The sequence below is a fragment of the Aptenodytes patagonicus genome, chromosome 5 (assembly GCF_965638725.1).
Source record: "Aptenodytes patagonicus chromosome 5, bAptPat1.pri.cur, whole genome shotgun sequence".
Lineage (NCBI taxonomy): Eukaryota > Metazoa > Chordata > Aves > Sphenisciformes > Spheniscidae > Aptenodytes > Aptenodytes patagonicus.
In genome coordinates, this window is record NC_134953.1 from 9,076,174 (window position 1) to 9,097,972 (window position 21,799).

Sequence of the window (21,799 nt, forward strand, 5' to 3'; positions counted from 1 at the left end):
CCCAGGCGTGCAAGCGGGCTATGGATAGTTTATCTTAAACTGTTGTTCTGCTGTGAGAATCTGGCCCGAGTGCAGAGTATGCAGCACAGTCTATTACCTTGCAACTGTGTTTTGCAAAACTTCATTTGTGAGAGATGCAGCTAAAAGGGAAGCCAAGGCAACCCCACCCCTCCCCAGCAATGCAGGTGAGAAAGCGCTTGCACTGCACCAAGGCCTTGGGAGCATGGAAGCTCTCCAGGCTTTCTTGCTGCCTGCTACTTTATTGGAGAGTGGTTCTGGCATAGAACTGTATATGCAACAACAACAATAATTTCCAGGACTGAGAAGGAAGGAGAGATGAAAGGAGTAATTTACCTTCCCCCATCCCTGAACAGTTGCAGATGAGGATGTAAGCACATCTCAGCCCTATAAAATATTAATTGGGACATTTTCTACAGTTCAGCAGTGGGAAAAAAGACAGAAATCCTGCAGTGCCCTGAGCTGCTATTCCCAGCCTGGGAGAGAAAAGTGTTCTGAGCTGAGATCTGGTTCGATCTCAGCCTTCTGCTCACGGGGAAGAGAACAGTTGCCCAAAGCCTTCCTTTACAAAGGGAAGACAACACCTAACAACACGGTGGACAAATCCATGCACAGAGCAGACTTCATGGTGCACTGAACAAGTCACGATCCTACTCTTGTAGGAGAACACAGGAATGCCAGAGAAGAGTGTTCAAAACTATGAATGAGGATTTTTATCAAATTTTGCATCATTATTGCTTTGGGAGGCCTAGGACAGGAAAGGTCATGTTCAATGCTGTGCCGAACTTCACATCTGCACATCTCTATCCTTTGCAAAGGGAAGGGAAGACCATGCAGAGGCCATGGAGCTGTGCAGGCTGTTCTCAGGCAGAGCAGTGCAGTGTGGCTTTGTTGAAGTGGGTCTCTTGTGGGTTTCCTATAAATTGGAGGATGCTGCATTCCTACCAGTGATCTGCTGAGTAGCCCAACCAGCCCAAGGGTCCTGCTTACTCCTGAGGAGAAGACTTGTGTGTCACAGGGGATGCAGAGAAGGTGTGTTTTCAAGCCTGCGTGCTGAAGATCTGCTGCAGAAGAAATGTCAGGAGCAGGCAGGGACTGCTGCTTCCCCTTGCTATGTTCTTTTGATGGCTGGACTGGGGAGGAAGGGCAGTCCTTGCTTCTTGCCTCTTTCTAGGCATCTGCAACCCCAAAAGTCTAGAGTTTAGCAGCTGCCAGGGCTGCCTAGAAGATTTGCCTCCCTCAGATCCTTTCAGTGAATTTGTGCTTGTCCAATGTGAGCATTTCACTTGAGATGATGGGGGCTTTGTGGTGAAAGTTCAGGACTCGGATCACTGCTGTAGTGAAATATCTCCTGTCTGAGCCTCAGTGGCTAAAAGGCTCCCTGCTTCTTGGCTGAGATGAGCAGAGTTGCTCTAGCTCCCTCTCCTTTCCTTGCACTCACGCATGTTACATTTCTAGGGAGGAGAAACCATTTTTTACTCTCCTTGATGTTTTTTCCTCTAATCCAGATGACAGTCGTGCTCGAACTGATGTTGCCTTTGGGCTGAAATAAGCATACTTAGCATTTGGGCAGAACTTCTTGCCTGGAGATCTCGAAATGCTTGATCAGCATTTCACCAGCAAGTCCGTCCATGGGTACTGAAGTATGGTTACCTTTACGGTTCACTGGAACTGGCAGAGTTCCCTACTTCATGTGATGGCTGTGCACTAGGAGGAGCTCTGTGTTTCTCCCTCCTACTCCGCCCTTCTTCCCCAGTATTTCTCTGGAGTGGAAGCAGGTCCTTTTCCCATTTCGTGTGAGCTATTTCTTCAGAGACTTTTCGTCCTCCTCTCCAGCCTTGGAGAAGGGGGCGAGTCTCAGAAGGGATGTCACTGGAAGTGGCTTTGCATATTTGTGAGGCTGATGGAAGAGCGGGGTCTTTGACTCTGCTGCTACTCACTTTGAATCCAAGGAGGGAACGTCAGTTTAGTGTTAGCTCTGTAGTGGGAGCGGAGGTCCTCCTGCAGCCTCGGCTGCATAGCCCTCGCCTGAAACGGCTGTGAGGTTTTGGGAGACAATCGTGTTCCAGCAGTTCCCAGCCCTCTGGATGTCTGCTGGGTCACTGTGTTCCTTTCTCCGTTGAATATGAACAAGAGCTTAGTTCAGAGTTGTGGTGCTTAACACCTTGTTTCTTATTCTCTTTCAGATCACCAGAAACTGGAACGTGAAGCTCGAATCTGCCGACTTCTAAAGCATCCAAATATTGGTAAACATCCTTGGGCTCAGAGGGATGGGGGTGAGAGAGGAGTAAAGTGTCTCATCTAGCGCACTGTAAGAGAGCAGATGTATTCTGAGTGTTCACACAACTCGTGAAACTTGCCTGTTGAAATCACCGCAGTTTCTCTCTTTGACAAATTCTGCATTTGACCCTGTCCTATTCCTTAGCATCATGGCCCAGATGTTCACCAAAGTGTGCTGTGTTCCCGTCTGCTCGCCCGTGAAGAGCTGTCCCTGCTCCTTGGGTGATGCATGACTCTTGCCTGCTCATCTGACATTCTGCAATGGGAGTGACCTGTTGTGTTTGTTTTCCCCACACCTGTCTTCTATTTCCTCTTCTTGGCTCTTTCTGACGTATCCATTTAAATGCTGTATTCAGTGACACGCCCAAAGTTAAAGGAGGGTGGGCTAATATGTCAGCTCTTCTCGTTACAGTGGCTGCTTACTCAAAAAACAAGAAACCAAAACCAAATTGCCCATTTTGGCAGTGGTCAAAAAAAAAAAAAAAAAGTAATGGAGTAAAGGGAATAGTTTTGTCTAGAAATACAGGAAGAGGCAAAATAAGGCACAACTTCAAACCAAAACGGTATTATTTACTGAACTGTGGAGAGAGGGCATGGATTTTTATGTAGTTCCAAAGCACCATGGAATTTTGTCCTAAGTTTTCTTTTAGACAAATTTCACATTGCTGGAAGTTGCTTTGAGCAAAAAATTTGGACCATTAATAATCCCCTTTTTGGGATCTTTAAATAAATAAAGCCTCAAGGATCCTAGCTAAGGTCTAATTTGAGTTAATTTATTTAAGAAAACATTAAGAAATACCAAACTGCCACCTTCAACCGAACCACTGTTAAATATCCCTGTCTGGGAAACCTGTGATGCATTACATCGTCTTTCTTTTGCATAACCCTATCTGTCAGTGTAGCTAACGTTTAAGGGCATCTGTCTGGTGTTCTGACTTTCAGCTTTGTAATCATTTGCTCCTGTCCTCTGAAGACCTGGGAGAGGAAAGCTGCCTTACAGCATACCCCATGGACTAGTATCTGTAGCCTGTTCTGTATGTGATGAAGAAGCAATTTCCACAAGCTCGGGACCTCACAAAATGCCAAGCACCTTAGTAGCAGCTTTTCAGCAGAAAGAGCTTTGTTGCATCTGAGTGTAGTTGTGGAGGTATGGCATGAGGAGAGGAGCAGTGGCCACCTTCTACAGTAATTTGCATTGATGAATATATTGGCCAGTGAATTTATTGCTTGGCAATATTCAGAATGACTAAAACTCATATTAGTCTAGTTATCAAGCTTCATTTGCCCCGTAAGACTTGTTGCACTTAGTTTAGTAGGTGATGTAACTTTTTCATTTTGGCCTTAACTTCACTTTCATCATCTCTCCTGTTTTATCACGGGCATCTTTTCTTGCCCGGCTTCTCACAGAGTAAATCTTATACACAAGAGGAAAACCACTTTTATAAGTAAACTGCACCGAAAACAGAAACATATCGCGTTCCTGGTGCAATTCTACAGCTTGTTCCTCATTTGTAATGGGCGGCAATGCCTGTCTCCTGTTGTATTGTGGTTTGGAAAAGACAGTTTGGGGGAACGTCAGTGGTTCTTGCATTTTCGACAGAGCATTTCTTGTCTTCCTAGAAAGAACAGTTTTTCTTTTAAGATAAAGAGACCAGTCATTCTAAACTCAACGGGTGGTCACAAATAGCAATAAAGGAATTAAGTTTTATGCCTACAACACAAAATCAAAGTGTGTTGAATAAGACCTCGGGAAGTCATGTGGTCCATTCAGCAGTCCTGTGAAAACCTTTTATACCTGGCTGGTTCCAGGCATGTTTGTTCTTAAAAACCTTTAATGCTTCCACAGCCCCTAGTGGCAATCTTTCAAATGTTTAATTTTTCTGTCAGTTAGACATTAGAAAAAACATACTTTGCTGCTATCTTAGCTCGTTGTTTCTAGTTCTATCCAAAGTATATGTGGAAAGTAGTTTTTCTTTCTTGTAACAATCTTTTACATATTTGAAGACTGTTATCATGTCTCTTTTCAGTCGTCTTTTTCTTCAGACTAAACAAACCCAGTTCTTTCAATCTTTTCTCATATGTCATGTTTTCTAGACCTCCAGTCTTTTTTTTTTCTTTTTTTTCTCTTTTTTTTTTTTTTCTTTCCCTTCCCTGGACTCTCTCCAGTTGCTTCATATCTTTCTAGAAATGTGATGCCCCAAACTGGACATTCTAACTAAGGCCATGTCAGTGCTGACTAGAGGGGGAAGAATTGCTTCACCTGTCCTACCAAAGATACTCTTGATTTGCACATCAGCCTGTGAAATTTGCCATTTAAATATATTGTTGATGCACATTTGTTTTCTGACACGTTATTGCTCCAGACTGCTTTCTGCAGAACTTCTAGCAAGCAAGTAATTTTTCCATCTTGCATAGATGAGGGTTCCTATCGAAGCGTACATTGCATTTGTCCATATTAAAATAAATAGGAAGAAATCCGCTCTGTGGGTTCCCCCCCAGATTTGCCAAGACCATTTTGATTTATCTTCTGATAGTATAACAGGGTTGCAACTCCCCCCACAGTAACGTGATCTTTAATAACAATGCCATATATTGCATTATGTAGATAATTAATAACACTGTTGAATACTGTTGGACTCTGGACAAACTCTTGAAGATATCACTTGATACATTGTTCCAGTTTGACAGTGATCAATTTTGAGTATGTTTTTTTCAATGAGTTGTGTACACCGTTGTAAGCTAGTTCTGAATACACATTTTTTCTAAATTGCTTATGGAAATAGCACATAAGATGCTGTCAGAAGCCTTGCTGAAGTCCAGATGCTACATGCGTTGCTGCTTCCATATTCCTTGGACTTGTTAGTTGTCACAGAAGGGAAACATGTTGTTCTCACATAGCACTAGGTTTTTTTTCCTTGAAATGTGTTATTAGCAGTTAATAATCACATAGTTACTGCCATTCTATGTTGTAAACTCTTCTGGATGAATACTTGGTGTGTTGCCTCAGTGTGAGCTATGCTAGTAACACCGCACCGATCCTAAAGAATTCTGCAGATTTTGGGCTTGCTTTAATTTCCCCATTAAGTTTTGTTGTTACTGTTTTTGTGGCAAACTGCATTGCAGCATGTCCTGCTCTTCTACAGTGACCTGAGCCTCTAGTGAGTCCGGGGCAGAGGATTGTTAGGACTCTGCAAGGTGGGCTGGTTTTCTCTCCTGCCTTTACACAGGAAAGCAAACCTATTGTTGAATTTGTGGTTGTTACCCATTTCCTGCAAGACAGTTGATTCCTCTGTGGAGGTTCTGGACTGCAACACACTGACCATAAAGCTGCTACTCCGATAAAATAAAGGTTACTCTAGGTACAAAATAATGGTGATATTTCCATTTTCTGTTGCTCTTTGTGAAATGACCACTTTCTGAGTTATCCTGACATGTCTTCGTCAAATCGCAGCCCTAATTATAGGCTATTGCTCTGTAATTGGGTGTTTTGCTTGTCTTTAGATGCACATTATGGCCAAGGTAATCACAGTGGAGTAATCCTTCTAAGAGCTTAGTGTTGCAGTAAGTTTTTTTTGTCTGGACAGAAGAAAGTTGACTTGAGGCAATTTTCTGATTTCCGACTCATGGTATGTACCGTGTTCTCATTGCGAACCATCCATTTGAATGTGCCATTATAGCTGGTCACCTCAGACTTTAGTTCAGTAGAGGAAGGACTTCTTTCCCTAACTTTCAACTTGTTTTTCTTCCTCCTGACGACTGTCTAGAGTATTTTGCATTCTGGTCCAGAGAAACCATTTGCCAGCCGTGCTCACCAAATACAGCAGAACTGGGCGGAGATCAATCAGTGATCTGTTCACTCCATCCTGTTTTAAAGGCAAAAAAGATGCACCCTTTTTACTGAGGATGTGGGAGTGTTAAAGAGAGGCAGAAGGCAACAACATTAAAACCACACTGTCCATAGGCAGATAAAATGCCTGTGGAAGTTGGCAAGAGTCACGGCTCTATGGGGAATTCCACTTCTTCTTGAACAACTTATCGTTCCAGTGATTCACTTATCTATAAATCTTGTGGGCATTTGACATGAATGTATTTGGGAACACGCAGAAGAGAAGGATATGGCTCTCTTCTCCCTTGGTCCTTGCTTTGCAGGAAAGCAGCATGTTTCCATAAGCACGCTCATAGCCCTGACCCTTCATTTGCAGACACTTTCCTGATTGTGCCACTGAAGCTTGTGCAATGGCTGAGATAAAATAAACGTCACCATTGCCTTCTGTTTGTTGTAGAGCTAAACTTAAAATGTGTTGAATATCAACTCTTGCTTACTGGAACAACTCTTTTGGTCGTCTGCTTAGTTGTAAACTTGATTTCAGTCAGTCTGTGTATTTGATTTTTAAGTCCTGTAATTAATTCACTACATAGTGATTCTCTTGTGGAGAGAATGTTCCCATGCTTCCTGCTACCCATCAAATGCTAGAGCAGTGACAGAGTTGGGAACCCCAGTATCTTCCCACAGGCTTGTTCAAGGCAGGTGTGAAGTTCAGCTTCAGCACAGTGCTGAACATGACCTTTCCTGTCCTAGGACTCCCAAAGCAATAATGATGCAAAATTTGATACAGTTCCTCATTTGTAGTTTTGAACACTCTTCTCTGGCATTCCTGTGTTCTCCTACAAGAGTAGGATTGTGGCTTGTTCAGTGCACCATGAAGTCTGCTCTGTGCATGGATTTTGTCTGCCGTGTTGTTAGGTGTTGCCCTTCTTCTACATTTTCTTTGTTATGCCAGTCTAAATATGTGCCTCCTCTTTGGATCTGTCACCAAATGATCTGTAGTCTTTCTTAGATATTTTTAACCCAACTGTACAAAAATAGTTCTTGAATATCTTTTGTTCATAGCTCAAACTGAGCACTTCTGGTCAGTTATTGCGTCCCAGCTCATGACAGCCTTTGCTGTGAAGAACTGCATGCGCTTAGGTCTAGAATAATAAAAATATGTATTTTAAGAGAGGCTGTAGCCCAAGTAGTAGCCCAAGAGCCAGAGCCAAATTCTGTTTCTGATTTCTGCCTTCATATCCTTTGCTGAACTGCTTCACAGTTAATTTCTTGGAGGGAATTTATAGCAGTAGTGAAATACTGTCCTTAGCATCTATCAGAATTATTGCTTTTTCAGGTTTTTCCTACTTCTGACTTTTTCTCCAAAATATACTTGCATTTGAATTCTTTTTATTTTAACTTCTATCTGTTGGCTTCTCTCAGCATAAACCACAATTTTGGACATGTCCTTATTTAAAATGGAGAGAAAATGGTATAGAAATCTCCTGTGAATTAGAAGACTTTGATTCTTTTGACCTAGTTCAGTTTTATTTCCTTTGACAAGTGGTCTGTCCTCCTACTACCTCTGTCTCGCGGGAGTGATTTTGATGGATGTGTATGAAAAAAGGCCTCCAGTTTGTGGGCCCTTAAATGATGGTTATGATCAAGGTGCGAACTGCTGCAAGAACCAAGAAGGATGCTATGCTGCTCTGTGCAGCCCAGCTGGAGAATCCCACAACGCTCAAAACTAACCTGGGTGGGAAACGGGGTGCATTGATCATGTCTGCAGACCTAATACTGGATTTGTTGTCTTAGCGGTATCAGCCACAACTTTAAGTTCGCTCATTCCTCATTTTGAGATACTACTCTTGATAAGCAGGCCCTAACTTTTCTCCCCCGCCGTCACTTGGAATGTTTTCCTATCACCTTTTCCTTAACGAGAGATTTGAATTGCTTCCTTAGTGAACAAGAAAAAAAATGTAGGCTGTGTTTTGCTGTAAACAGCAGATTTCCTTGTTTTCATTTGGCTGCAGACATCCAGACTGCCTTTGCAATTGGGACAGAAAGGATGTTATGTGCAAAAAATAGTTAAAATGCTGGGGATTCTCCAGTGGTTTGACCACACTTGCTGCCCCGTGGAAGCTCAGTGATTTCCAAGTGGGATGCTCCTGCACCTGGCCCGCTGTTTAAAGCTGCTGCCCTGCGATTTCTGTTGTTGGGGGGACTGCTCCTTTTCTCGGGTGAAACTGGTGCGGAGCAGGGATGGTGTGGGGAAGGTGGGGGACGGGGGGAGAAGAGACCTTGTAGGAAGAGTTATGCTTTACGGCTTTCTCAGTTACTGAGCAGCTTTTCCTTGGAAGTGTCATGGGGCTGTCTGAGAGGACAGCAAGTTGCTGTGCTTCCTAAGAGGTCAAACAATGGTGTTCTTGGCTCTCCTCTTCCTCCCCCACCCCACCAAAAAAAACCCCCAAAACAAACCAACAGAAAAAAAACCCCAACCACCAGACATTCAAAAAAAACCCAAACAGAATATCAGCTAGAGTGCATGCCTGCTGGAAAGTTTGAGCCTTTGAGCTGCAAGTTACCATTTATTATTTCCAGCCCCTGCACTGTTAGGGATTTAGGTGAGTGCCCATGCATGTCTGGCTGAGAGGAGGCTCCCCAAAACCCCAGGCAGTCCAGCTTTTTATTTCTCATTCTGATTCTCCCAGTTACTTCTTTCACTAACTATTTTTTTATTTACCTCTTCTTGTTTTCTCCTTTTTCTGCCTCCTCTTCCTATAGCTTTTCCTGTAGTTTTAAGAAAAACGTTTCTCCATAATCCCCCGCAATTTGGGAATGGACTAACAATTGCATTTTCTTCCTTGCCAGGAAGATATATTTATTCTGTATGTCTGTGGTCTGTACTAGAGAGGTATTTGGATTCCATTATTCATCTATTTAGCTGCGAGATTTATCTGTATGCAAGCAGTCCCTTAAAATAAAAAAAAAAACAGTGGGATGATGGCCAGAGTCAGTGCACTCAAACTCAAAGGTACTGCAAAAGTCAGAGGAGGAGGAGGGGTCCCTATTCCCCCCCCCCAGTTAGAATAGCATTGAGGAGATGGAAGGATCCCCCTTTGGGGTTCCCCCTACCTGAGCACCGAACAGAACGGAGGGATGGCTGCACTCTGGTGAAATCGTGCAAGCGACAACCTGCCTTTTGAACAGAGCTTGCCTCTGTGGCAAGGTTTCATGGCTGTCCTGAGCAATGCGAGAAAGGAGTTGTGAAAATCAGGTTAATAGAGCAAGTTCGGGGGGGGTGTCAGGCAGAGCACCTGCCTGCATGGGCAGGAGCACTGCTTTGCAGCACCAAAGGCTGATTCATCCCTGATGGCAGAAATGTGTGTAGCAAACTTGCAGAGCCTGTATGAGAGACCTAAAATTTGTCACGGCCTCTATCTTTATTTTATTAATTCTAATAAAGTGGGCGTTCTCTGTGTATTTTCTTTGAGATACCAATAAAGTTGGCTTGTTCTTGTTTTGGGGGTTTTTAGAAAAAGCTCTCATATAATACTAGTGGTTATCAAAAGTACTTTGCTTATCTGGTATGTGGATAATCGGAAATTATTAATAACAATTCTGGATGGTCGTGATTGCACTGTTATCAGGAAAGTAGGAAATATTCCTGCTAATGCACTCTTTTGGCTCATGTAATGTTTACGTAGGACGTACTAAATGTTATGTATCAGGTGCTGAACTTGAGCCTTTCAATACAGACGTTGCAAAATCAAACGAAAAATAACATTTAGTTGGCACTGAAATGTTTTTAAAAAAATACTTTGTGTTTTCTTTTTTTACTCTTGCTTTTTACCTCTGCAGAAGGACCGGTTTCTTAACAGGAAAGATACTGTTCTCCGCACAACTTCTTTCTAGGCTGTCAATTTCTGTGCATAAGGGAATTTCCCCTGACTTGGCACCATGTACGGCAGAAAGGGCACTGCTTTAACCTCATATTTTAGGGCCGGAGTGTTAAAATGGTTACAGTGAGAACAATGGTGAGGGGGGAAAAAACCCACCTCTGTGTGCATGTGTGCCTTTTCATACTCCCTTCGGACTGTTCCTCGTCTTTCTTTGCAGAGCCTGCAGCAGCTTGGTTCTGCCTGAACCGGAGCAGCGTTAACAAGTCCTTCTTCTCTTCCGTTTTCCAAAGCTTTAAAACTGCAATTGGGGTGAAATACTGTGGGCTTGGGGAGTTTACAGCAAGCTGGTATATATCCAGCATACCGTAACCTCTCTGTGTCAGATTTGGAGAGAGGGGGAGGGAAAGACTCCACGTTCCTAAGGGACTGGTTAACAGCAGCATGCTGTGTCCTGTTAGCTAACTGTCCTGCTGCTGTTAGTTACTGCTCTAACAAAGCTGGTCATTAGCTGCTGGAACAGATGATTTCTAGAGGATTATTTGCATTACACAATTTAATGCTTTTTAATAGCAAATTTTTAATTAAAAGGAGAGTCCTTTTGGAAGCAGCCTGAGCAGCTGCAGCTGAATTCTGTGTGTTTAATGTAATTAGAGAAACAGCTGGGGTGGGAGCTGAGCACCCAGCTCCCAGGCAGTCACAGGTTGGTGGTGGCTCCTCATGGGACCCGCATCCTGAGTGATGTGAGCCGCGCGAGAAGTGTCCTGGCACACAGCCACGCTCAGAGGTGGTGGGACAATTCCCATCTTGGCTGCCCGGGCTGGTGAGCAGCTGGGGAAGCGGAGAGTGGGTGGTAGCCATCTGCGTCAGTTCACTTGTCACTTGTGCTGCCACGGACGATAGTGCTCAGTTTGCAGTCTGTCGGGCCGTGTGTATTTGTATCTATAGTTTCAGCATCTCCTGGCACGTTGGAGAATATCTTTGGAAGAGGGCATTCGGCAGGTTTCAGCCTCCAATTTTATTCTGCTGCTTCTGGCATGCGCTTGTCTCTTGAAATATGCCCCTTGTGGTATCTCTTACCTCCTCCCTTTCTCCGTGATACAGGCAAATGTCTGATGTCTGGTTGGAATCTGCTGAGACGTGAAGCTGCGGCTGTTTCTAACGAGTGGCTGACCTTTAAATAGCATTGTTCAGTCCAGAAGATCCCAGAGCACTTTTGAGTTTGCACTACTAAGGCTATGTGAAAGAGTTACTGCGTTGCAATTGCCATGACCTAGGAGACAACCAGAAATCTCTGTTGCCTGGTATTGGCTCTGCTGCAGGTACTGCAACACAGGAAACTTAATTTGAGAGCCCCAAATATTGTATAATCACAGCACGCGATGTGTGTTGGTGCAGAGGTGGTTGGCTAATAGCGTCCTTTACATTCCCATAGTATCCAAATGCTTTACACTTAAGAACACCAGCGAACCTAGATTTAGCAGACAAGATTACCCTACTCTGTAGCTTGAACACAGTCCCCAAGGACAGGCAAAGACCATTGGTAAGTAGGAGCAAGCATATTTCAGCCCGTGCTACCTTTTCCTAAGCAGAGATGAGTAATTGCAAAGCGAAGATATACTGGGAATTGTCCCGTGAAATTCTTCTTACGCTTGTGTACTTGCCTTTTGCTGTGACTTCAGTAACTACTTTGCTTGCAGAGATTTACTTGCAGCAGGTTGCCAGAAACCACCCTGTGTTACAAGAGCCTGCCTGCCCCAAACGTGGGCTGAGCGCCCGGGCAGCCCTGCTCCACTGTTTGCCGTGGACGTGGGATACAGGGGGATGTTCATCCTGGGTCTTACGTGGCAGGTGTAAATGCTCCTGGCCTGTTACACTTGAAATGAGAGTAAAAAAATAATAATATTCGGTGCACTGGGCAGAGTGAAGGGAAGATGTGGGTCAAATCTAGGCTAGGCATAATCTATGTTTGTGACCCCAATATCAATTGGTCTTTTACATGTGACCCTTTAAAAATGAGATGCCTGTTGCTTTTTGCTGTCTTTTTATGTTCCTCTAGTTCAGGTGGACTTTTATAAAAATTGAAGGCTCTTTTCTGATTTCTTCACGATTCACTTCAACTTTTGCATTCACAGAGTCTTGCTTTGCATGACTCAGCAGCAATTTGCATTGGTTGTTAGGCTGGTACAGTTTGTTATGAGGGAGATTTTCCTCTTATGCTCAGTTGCTTCGTATCACACTGAGGCATCAGAGAGCTGCGGCTGCCTGTACAAGGTCACTTTATTCAGGCAGGGAATGCAAACCATGTGGCATGACTGTTACTGTATTGCTGTTTCTCACGAAAATGCTTAATTTTCTGTTGTTAATATCATAGCTTATTAATATTATTTCTTTCTAAAATAAAAACTGTACATGCATGAGGATTTTGAAACACTTTGAAGTATCAGCTTGAAGTTTTGTTCTTGAGGCAAGATTTCCAGTGAGACTCTGAAGACAGAAGGCAGAGAAAAGTAATATTCACAGCAGATGTTCTTAGAAAGTGCTTGAACTCCTGGTACCCAGCTGCTGTTAGGTTCAGTAACCGCAGCACGTCCCCTTAAGCCATTCACTGTGGTATCGGGCTCTTTGCAAATGCTCTGGATTGCATTAGGGCCTTGGACCTGACACACACATCCACACAAGACAGAAAATAATTTGCATAACTTGTATCAGGCAGTGCTGAAGACCTGAGTTTTTGGGGAAGGGGGGTGGTTTGGTCTCACTGTTTTTCTGTTGTTAGTTACTTTTCCAAAAGGCCAGCCTGGTGGGAGATGCCTCCTGTACAGGTAAGACCAGTTTACATAGGATGAGGCTGGAGAGGAGACTGAGAGAAGAAAAGGATGCTTAAACCAGTTAGCTAGGTTGTGCCCTGTGTGTAGTGATGTGTGATGCATTGCAGCTCTTTAACCATGCAGAGTTACAGGTGTGCATTTAAAATTGGAGGGACAGTTTTAGGTAGCGGTCTCTCATTACCCTCGGTGGAGTACCACTACGGTACCAGATTCAGGACTGTATATTAAGAAAGCTAGGCTTTTTTTGTGTCCTGCTGAAAACATTGTTTCATCAAGATGCTGTACTGAAACCACTGCTTATCTCTCCCAGAATCTATGTGCTTCTTGGAGATGTCATCCAAGTGGTAATGCACACTTTCTGCTGACGGACCAGCTGGTATTGTTGCAGATGATATTTCTACATAACAGTCCATGACTGATTCTGCTCCTTTGGACAGAATTTGGTCTGGCATTGCTTACTAGTGCTATGGTTTTTTATTTATTATTTCTGAAGTTATCTGTAAGACTTGACAGTCTTACAAAATTAAATGTGCTTGTGAACTCTACGAGCCCTTTGTTCTTTGCGTGGATGGGACTTTTTTCTGTGCTCTGACTAAAACCTTGGGTAAAGTCTTTCGCCATATCCTGTGACTAATTTAGTGCCTCATTGTCTGACTTGCTTCTGTTTTCCTTCTTACTCCCCGCTCCTCATCTGTTCTTGCTAACCATTGTAGTAAGTGCCCTTTCATCCATCAGAGACCTTTGACATGGGAACAGTCATCAGGTGACCCTAGCTGTGCGTGGTGTTGGCAGGAACTGATTTCCTACATCTGTAAGAATCCTTGTGTTAAGAGTGTTTGGCTAGGAAGGACATACGGTTTGAATCGCTGCTTCTGGGCGACAGAATCAGTTAATAGAAATTATCTGCCTCATCTTCTGGTGAATAGAGTGAGATCAGGTTCCTTGGCAAGTACTAGACTCTTTTGTAGTTTGGTCGTCTTTTGGAAGACCCTGTGTTGGTGTTGTGCAACTTCCCTGTTGCTGTGACTTGAGACTCTTTTTGTGATGTGTGCGTTTGTCTGGCCTGCTGCACTAGACGTCACTGCTCCCCTGACAAGAGGGGGGAAAAAAAAAAAAAGGGTTCTGTGGTATTTTTGAAGAAAAACTTAACTGGATGAATACTTTTATTTTCAATTCTCCATTTTTCTTATCATGGATAGTCAGTTTTTGGGAATCCTTTAACCTCCAGCATCTACATATGATTATATTTTTCACCCTTTCGTGTCAACAGGTTTCCCAGGTATGAACAGCCTATGTGGGCTCTGCTCAACTGCTTGGTTGAAGCTGAACTTGTGGTAGTAATGGAGGTGTTAGATGGTGTGTCAGGACCAGCAGCCTGTGGAACAAATGGGATCTCCTTTTCGTGGGAAAAATGTCTGAAACAGAGGACAGCCCAGTACTCGGGTTCCTGTTACCCACTCTTGGAACTGGCCATTTGGGAACCTGTGTCCTGTCATCAGGTGGAGGGCACTCGCATAGGACATCTTTAAGGAAAAGAGGGCTCTATACTGTCTGGAAGGTGGAGGTATCAGATGGTATCTGATGTTTGTGTATCTTTATGATTGAATGTTAACAGGATGTGGATCGTATTTATGAACCAAAGTGGAGAGGACGCCAAGAAACTTTTTGAATGCTCTTATCCTTGACATGAACTGAGGGTGGTGGAGTTACTTCTGAATATATGCCATTTCATGGGCTGGCTGAATGGTTTTTGGAAAAGGCAGATCATGTTTTTAAGCTGACAGCCCCTGGTAGTTAGCACTGTATTAGAAAGCAGAGCATTTTAACTTGTCTGTCAGCAGAGTGAACCATGGCATCAGAGCTGCCAATCGCAGTATCCTTGCTGGTCAGGAAGACTCTTGTGGCTCTGCAGGAGGGTAGGTAAGCAAAACATTGGGGTGAAAGAGCACTGGATGCTCTTGCTGTTCTGCTACTGGGTATTGCTTTTGTTTCTTCCCTTCAGCATCAGTATGAAGTAGGTGTGGGCTGGAATTGAAAGTCACGAGAGTTTTGGTATATTCAGACTTTTCTTAATCCTTTTTGACTCCCCTCATTACTGCCCCCTCCGCGCTTTAAGCCTAATGTTTTGAGCTGTTGCTAATTATTCCCGTGCAGGGTGGTGGGGCCCATTGTCATCTTTTCTATAGCTTTTCTGGGTTTTGCTGTTCTACCCGTTACTCCCTGAGCTTTGTTACCTCAGCAGATTAAATCCCGGGCAGATTTTGTTCCAGCATCGCTCTGGGCCGTCACGAGGAAGCAGCTCCCTTGCTAAGTTAATGACCTGCGTCCTGTCTCCAAGGCCTTCTTCTGCTGTGCAGCCCTAGGGTGATGTACAGCGTCAGTATTTATGAACTGTCTCTGTCCTCCTGTCATGGTTCCTCACCTAAGGACGCAAATAGTGTTTTACTGTCCTTGAAGGCTCTTTCTGCTGCCTCTGCCAGTCTCTGCCAGCTGAATTGCTGCTTCCTTCCCTTTTCATAACGTATCCGACAAAATTGCTCTCCTCAGGACAAAGAAATAGCACCAATCAGCTCATTTATGTTTTAATTTTTGATATAATTTGCTACCCGCATCTTTGCGTCAAAGTTTGTCGTTCACTATTTCTCACTTCCACCTGCAGATGTGTTTGTTGCTCCCTTTTCATGGCCACTGCTCTCAGCCTGCTGGTGGCTGTGCTCCTCTGTCAGGATTTCATTTGTGCCACTCTCCTCTCTGCTTGGTGTTTCTTGCAGCGCTTCGATGACCTTTCAGGTGCCAGAGGAAGGAGAATGCTTTTTTGTGCACACCGAGCATCACCCGACATGACCTCATTAGCACATTCAGCTTTCCTTGAAGTTTCTCCATCTGTTCTCTCTTCATAAGGTCCCTTCACAGACTCTTGCCCGTGTCCTGGGCCACAGCTCTTGTTCATGCGCCTGTCTCCTGCATTCACCTCAAATAGTCTTGTGCAGTGGAGTGAAAACTGCCTTGTACTGGGAATCCAAGTGTCTGTTTCAGCCACTTCTCGTCTTGTTTCCAGTCTTGAATGGAAATCTTTTCTCCTAGGAAATACCCTTCTTGCTTGCGTTTTTGTAATACTACCTCTGCTCGTTTCTGCCAAGTGCTCAGGAGGCAAGTTTTCTTGTAAACACAAAGTTGTATTCCATTGAAGTTATTATGAAGCCAACTAAAACTGCTTACTTGGAAGAACATTTTTTTTTGCAGCGAATAATTTGAGGACCATTGTTCTTACAGGTGATGTGTCTCTGTTTTCATGCTGTAGGAACAGCATGTTGTGCCTGAAACACCTGTTGCACTGGTACTCTAACTGTACTTGCTTGTTTGCAGCATTATGTCGCGTGGAGTGCTCCTCCCAAACCCCTGCGGTTAGATGCAGTAGAAATGCTAAGGAAGGGAAATTGGTCAAGGGACCAGCCCAGAGAGCTTGTAAATAAAGGCAGGAAAAATATAGGAAAGTACAGGAAGAAAGAATAAGGAAAGAACAAAATCCTTTAGGAAAGGTACGGGCAGTGGTCTCTGCACATCTGTGCTACTCTCAATTCTGAGTTTGTGTGTGTTTGCGTGCGTGTGGAAGGGTGCCTTAGCAAAGGAGAGTTGCAAGGAGGATTAGAGAGCATTGAGAACATTTGCAAAAGCTGTTCCATATGAGGTAGGAGCACGTGCCAAGTGCTAGTTTGAAACGTTCCCAAGACGGTGATGGTAGCTGACGTCATGCGCCAATAAGAGGTGCAAACTGACCTCTTGGTACTGGCAGAGAGAAAATCATGATGTTGGGAGAAGTCAAGACGGGTCACCTGTGTTTTATGTGGAAGAGAATGGAAGACAGGGGAGGGAGGCAAAGGTACCGTTAAAGTGACAGAGAAGGATAACGAGCTTTTTGTTGTGGAGATGAGAACGGTAATGTTACTTTGGTCGATACTCAATTACAAGATGTTGCAGTGACTGACACCCGGTCTAGTCTCAGCTAGTTGCTTTAGTTGGGTGAGTAAGTAGGGAAGGACTGTAGACAGTCACGTGAAGAAGACAACTCGTCCCTGTCAGGGTGTGAAAGTTTAGGAATTGAGTCAAATAGGATTGCTAGCTTGTGACTCTGATTGGCAGGGAAAATAGTGAAGTTTTCCAGCAGGGGAGAAAAGCAAAAAGTAGGGGGTAGGTAGCAATATGAAATTAAGGGCTTAGTTTCTCCTCTTGGGTTAGAATTAGTGCCTAGGTATCGGAGAAACATCAAAGAAATTGAGGTTTTGATTCAGACAGGAGGAAATGGCACTGTGCTGGCTGCATAGATACAATAGTTATTGCCCACGTGTAACATGGGGAAAGGAGGACAGAGCCCCAGAGACTCCGGAATACCAGGGGATAGTGGCCCATCATGGGGGCAGCCCCAGTCCTGCAGGTTAAAGGGGACAAGGAAAGGGAAAAGATGACGGTTAATTTAGGCAACAGGAGCAGAACTAGGGGGGATAGGTAAGGAAGCTGAAGGAGGATGACATTTTGAGGAGGGGAATATGATCAGATAATCAGTGGTAACAAACATGTCAGGAAAAATGAGACAAGAAACTGGCTCTGAATTTTGGGTAAGGATTTGGGGTGTAAGCCAGAATGAAGTGAGGAAAAGGAAGTAAAGGGAGGGAACATCGTGGAGCTTTACAGATGAAAGGCAGAAGGGAGATCAATGGCACTGACATGCAGGTGGGGTCGGAAGTCAATTTTGGATTGGGGGCTTGTTTGGAGATTCTGAAAAGGGTTTGTTTGGGGAAATAAGAATGGGTGGGGAGAGATCGCAAAATGTGAGCATGGAGGAAAGAGTAGGCAGATGTGAAAGGAGGGTACTGAAGCATTAGAGAAGAAGAACGAACAGGAGGTCAAAGATATTTAGAGTTTGTTTTGACGCTGGGGAGGGGTGGGTGTATGTGAAGGACACCCATCTGTTCCTTTGAGATAACGGAAGGAAATAGGTCACTAAGTGAGCACACAAAGCGAAGGGCATGGGGAATTAATAGACTGATTGGGTTGAGGGAGAACTTGGCTGTGTGCATGGGTTTGATTTGTGAAGTGTCATATTTGCTACATGCTCTGTAAATCTCCATTTCTTGATTATGTTTTTGCAGTGCGGCTCCATGACAGTATTTCAGAAGAAGGTTTCCATTACCTCGTCTTTGATCTGTAAGTGTCTTTCTTTGGCTTTGATGCTTCACCAGTGATACAGGCACGTGGATGGTTGACTAAGAGTGGAATAAAAAGCACCTGCATTAATATAATTCTCCCTTTTTCTTTTGAGACCTGTAGATACCTCTGGCCTATTTGACAAAAATCCATTGACTGTGTGGTAGGGGATGGACCAGGAAGGCTCCTGGCAGCAGGTGTAAGCGTGGGATGGCAAAGGGCAGCTATCCTGTATAGGGAGGCTGTTTGAGTTTTGTCTCTGAGGCAGCCTGGAGGGGGTCAGAGGAGGGATGTTCTGCCCAAACTTAGCATCTACTAAGCTCTGTAGAGCGGCATGGGCAATTCGTGCCCAGTGTGTCAACAGTGTCCTGTACACTGCTGGTGAAATGGCAGTCCAAGGGGTCAGTCACATGGATGTACCAGCTGGTGCCGTGGTGGTGGAGCTCTGCCCTGGCTCCCCTGTGCTGCAGGTCCCCACACAGGCTGTGGGAAAGGGCCCAGATGGGTGGCCGCGTACATCCCGTGCAGCCTTGAGCTAGACGTGCACGGACTCTGTAACCTCCCTTGTTCTTTTGCATTCCAGGGTTACTGGTGGGGAGCTCTTTGAGGATATTGTTGCCAGAGAATACTACAGTGAAGCAGATGCCAGGTAAGACTGTTTCCAGACCCTTCTGTGTATGTGCCACGTGTGTTGGCAAGTGGAATGAGTTTCCTGACTGCTGCTCTGTGCACAGCTTTGTTCTGACACTCTTGTCCCTGTCTGGAAAAAGCAATTCCTCTTTCTGCTATTAGCATAAACTATTGTCACCGGTCAGCCTGACTCACCGCAGCTCTAGCCCTTGCCGCTTGCAGATTCTGTGCTCTTTGCTGGAAGACCCGTTGCTAGCGGCTTTGTCTGCGTGACCTTTCTGGTGGGTGGTGATAGGGTGTCCTTAGTGAGCAAACGTAGGGGAGAGCTGTCCTGGGGCTGTGAGAGCACTGCCTGCTTGGCCTCTGCCTTCTCCTAGTAGGGGTTCCAGTGATGTGCCGTTGCTGTTGGGCAGACCCATTCAATTTGCCTGTGTCTAGGTAATGGTTTACAGGGCGGGGGGAGAGGGGGCTTTGAAGGTTGTGTTTCTGTGGAAGCCCTCTCTGACTGTGAGCTGGTTGGCGCAGTGAGAAAAGGCACGGTACGTGAGAGCAACCTTTATATTTTAATATTAAAAAGATTTAGTTATGCCCTTCTTTTTCTGAGTGTGTCCTCTCTCTCCCATATGTGAGCTTCCTGAAATGGCCTGTGCTTGTCCCTTTGCCATTTATGCAGGGTGGGTGTTTTGTGCAGCAGTAGCTGAGGGTGTTCTCTGACCTGTCCGTCTGCTGGACATGCAGCATTTGGAATCAAAGCTGGGATTAGGCAGCTCCTGTTCCGCTTTAGCAGGGCCTGGGAGTGGCCCGATGGTGACATTTCACCGCTGCTTATTCTGCACCCGTGTTCTTATTCCTTATCCTAACCCTTGCTGGAGCAGGAATTAGGGGAGCCGTGAGAGGAGAGGGGTAAGAAGGGAGTAGTGGGTGCTGCTGCAGGGTGAGCTTGGTAGAGAGTACTGTGAGGAAGATCATACAGAGTGCAAGGAAGGGAAGAGTATGAAGTGTAGGTACTGTTGTGGAGTCTGTGGGCGCTTATTTGCTTTCCCTGTGGCATGCTTACAGCCTCTGTCTTCTGGGCATTGCATGATGCTTTCAAATGAGGCATTGCACCGCGCACTCCGCTATGAGCCGTCTGCTGATGGAGAAGGCCAGTGGGCTCATCATCTCTGATGGAGCTCCTGGCAGAGAGGTTTGAGAGCCCTGTAAAAGTTTTCAGTGGGGTGTACAGATGTTGTAGGCACAGCATCTCGGACAGATACACAGTCACTCAAGCCGTTCTGCCTTGAAGTTGGGAAGTTTTGAGGTTATCAATCACCATCCTTCCCCCTGTCCCTCTGGCCAGTGCCTGTTCCCTGAAATGGTCAAGAGCTGGCAGTGACCGACACTGCGCAGGAAAATTATGGCAGGGTTAGGGGAAAAGGAGAACTGTCTGTTGCTCTGTGAGCCTTCCTCAGGGTGCTCAGCCCTCTGACTGTCAGCTGGCCAGGTCTCGCAGTGCCCACAAGATGACAGAGTGAAACTCCTCCCTTTCTCTCCCCATGCCGAGCTGAATTCCAGAGCAGGCTGGGAGAGCGAGAGAGCGAGGTCCGTGCCAATCCGCCGCGCTTGGCTCGCCTGGGACACCTCACACTTTTGCCATTTTTGGCCAGAAAATCTCTCTCGCTCAGACTCAGCTCTGTTCTAATTATACATTTTTGTTTTGGGAGCGGGGAGATATTCATGGACTCCGACCCTGAGGATTGTACTGCCAGCTCCGGAGGGGTGGGGGTAACAAATACAGAGTTCTTCACCTCATCTCCTCTTCCTCCCCTCACCCTCTTCCCATCTTGTCCAGTAGCCAATTTCCCTTCCCTCAAATATTTTACTCATTTCAAATTTGTTCCCCTGAGATTTGTAGAATTTGGTGAGGGGACTGACTGATCCTGCAGTGAGGACACCGACCCGTCTGAGTTGCCCGCGTCTGGGTGCTTACTGCCCAGCCATAGTTGTCAAAATCCCTACTCCATTCCACATTCACCCTTGGGAGCCGAGTAAAGTTTAGCGGGAGAGATGTTTTTCAACCAGAAACCTCACCCATGGGTGTGTTGCGCTGTCCTTATGTGACAGGTGTAAATAACATCTTGCTTTTGCCCCTGTGGTTACAGCAGTGAGAGTGGCAGAGACAGGGTTTTCTGTGAGCTGGGGGAGTGCAGCACACTGCACTTAACAGGGAATGAGTCTGCTTTTCAGATCACTAACGCCTTAAGTGGGATCTGTACTTAAAAGGCACCCAGCAAGCGGGTGTGTGCGCACATTGTATATGTAAAGTGCTTGAGATGCTGCTCTGAAAGCTTTGCAAACTGGCAGGGGCCCAGGAGTCCGTCATCCTGAATTTGCTGGGGGAGGCTGCTGCTCTCTAAAAGTTTATTCGTTGCTCGGGACTAGCCCAGCTGAATGTTTCCTGGAGCGATTGGGTCTTGCTTGCCCAATCTTGGCTGCTGTTTGCAGATACTCAGGTGCCTCGGTTCTCCTGTGTGGGGTGGGTGCTGTTGGCTGAAGGAACAAGTGAGATGCTTAGTGTGATGAGGAGGAAAGGAAGGAGGTGATGGGAGGTAGGAGAGAGGCTTTGTGGTCCTGCTATAGATAGGATGTTTAGCATCCTGTTGCTGAGGGGGCTGGGGGTGTCCAGCTGTGACAGTAGTGAGCTGTGGCATCCAGTGGGCATGACGAAGGGATTCAGCCTGGGGTCTTGAACTCTCCCTGGTACAAATATAAAAGTTAGGGAAATAGTTCTGGGATGAGATGAGATGCCAAGTGTATGGGTGTGTGTGCATAACTCTGTGTGTCTCTCCCTTTATCTTGCAGCCACTGTATTCATCAGATATTGGAGAGTGTGAATCACATTCACCAGCATGATATCGTGCACAGGGACTTGAAGGTAATTTTTCCTCCATGCCACAGAGGCTGAGGAGAGCAGCCAGGGGATCATTGGAAGAGGCAAGACAGGAATACTGTGTTGCCAGCTGGCAGGGTTTTTTTTACTTGAACTGGACTCAGGGGTTCCTGAAGCACAAATTCGCTCCTTCAGAGTTTTCTAGAGGGTGTGCTGAACTCCTGAGGAAATTTTCAGTCTTCATGAACCTTGCCAGCTCTCA

General features: G+C 45.3%; 1 protein-coding gene across 12 annotated transcripts in view; it reads left to right on the forward strand.

Annotated features, from left to right (window-relative positions):
- Positions 1-21,799, forward strand: part of CAMK2G (calcium/calmodulin dependent protein kinase II gamma) — a 123,124-nt gene that overhangs the window by 51,889 nt on the left and 49,436 nt on the right. For all 12 annotated transcript variants that reach the window (XM_076338474.1, XM_076338477.1, XM_076338476.1 and 9 more), the window contains exons 3-6: positions 2,205-2,264; positions 17,984-18,038; positions 18,622-18,687; positions 21,510-21,582. In XM_076338474.1, the coding sequence (XP_076194589.1) occupies positions 2,205-2,264; positions 17,984-18,038; positions 18,622-18,687; positions 21,510-21,582 (254 nt within the window). The remainder of the gene's footprint in view (positions 1-2,204; positions 2,265-17,983; positions 18,039-18,621; positions 18,688-21,509; positions 21,583-21,799) is intronic.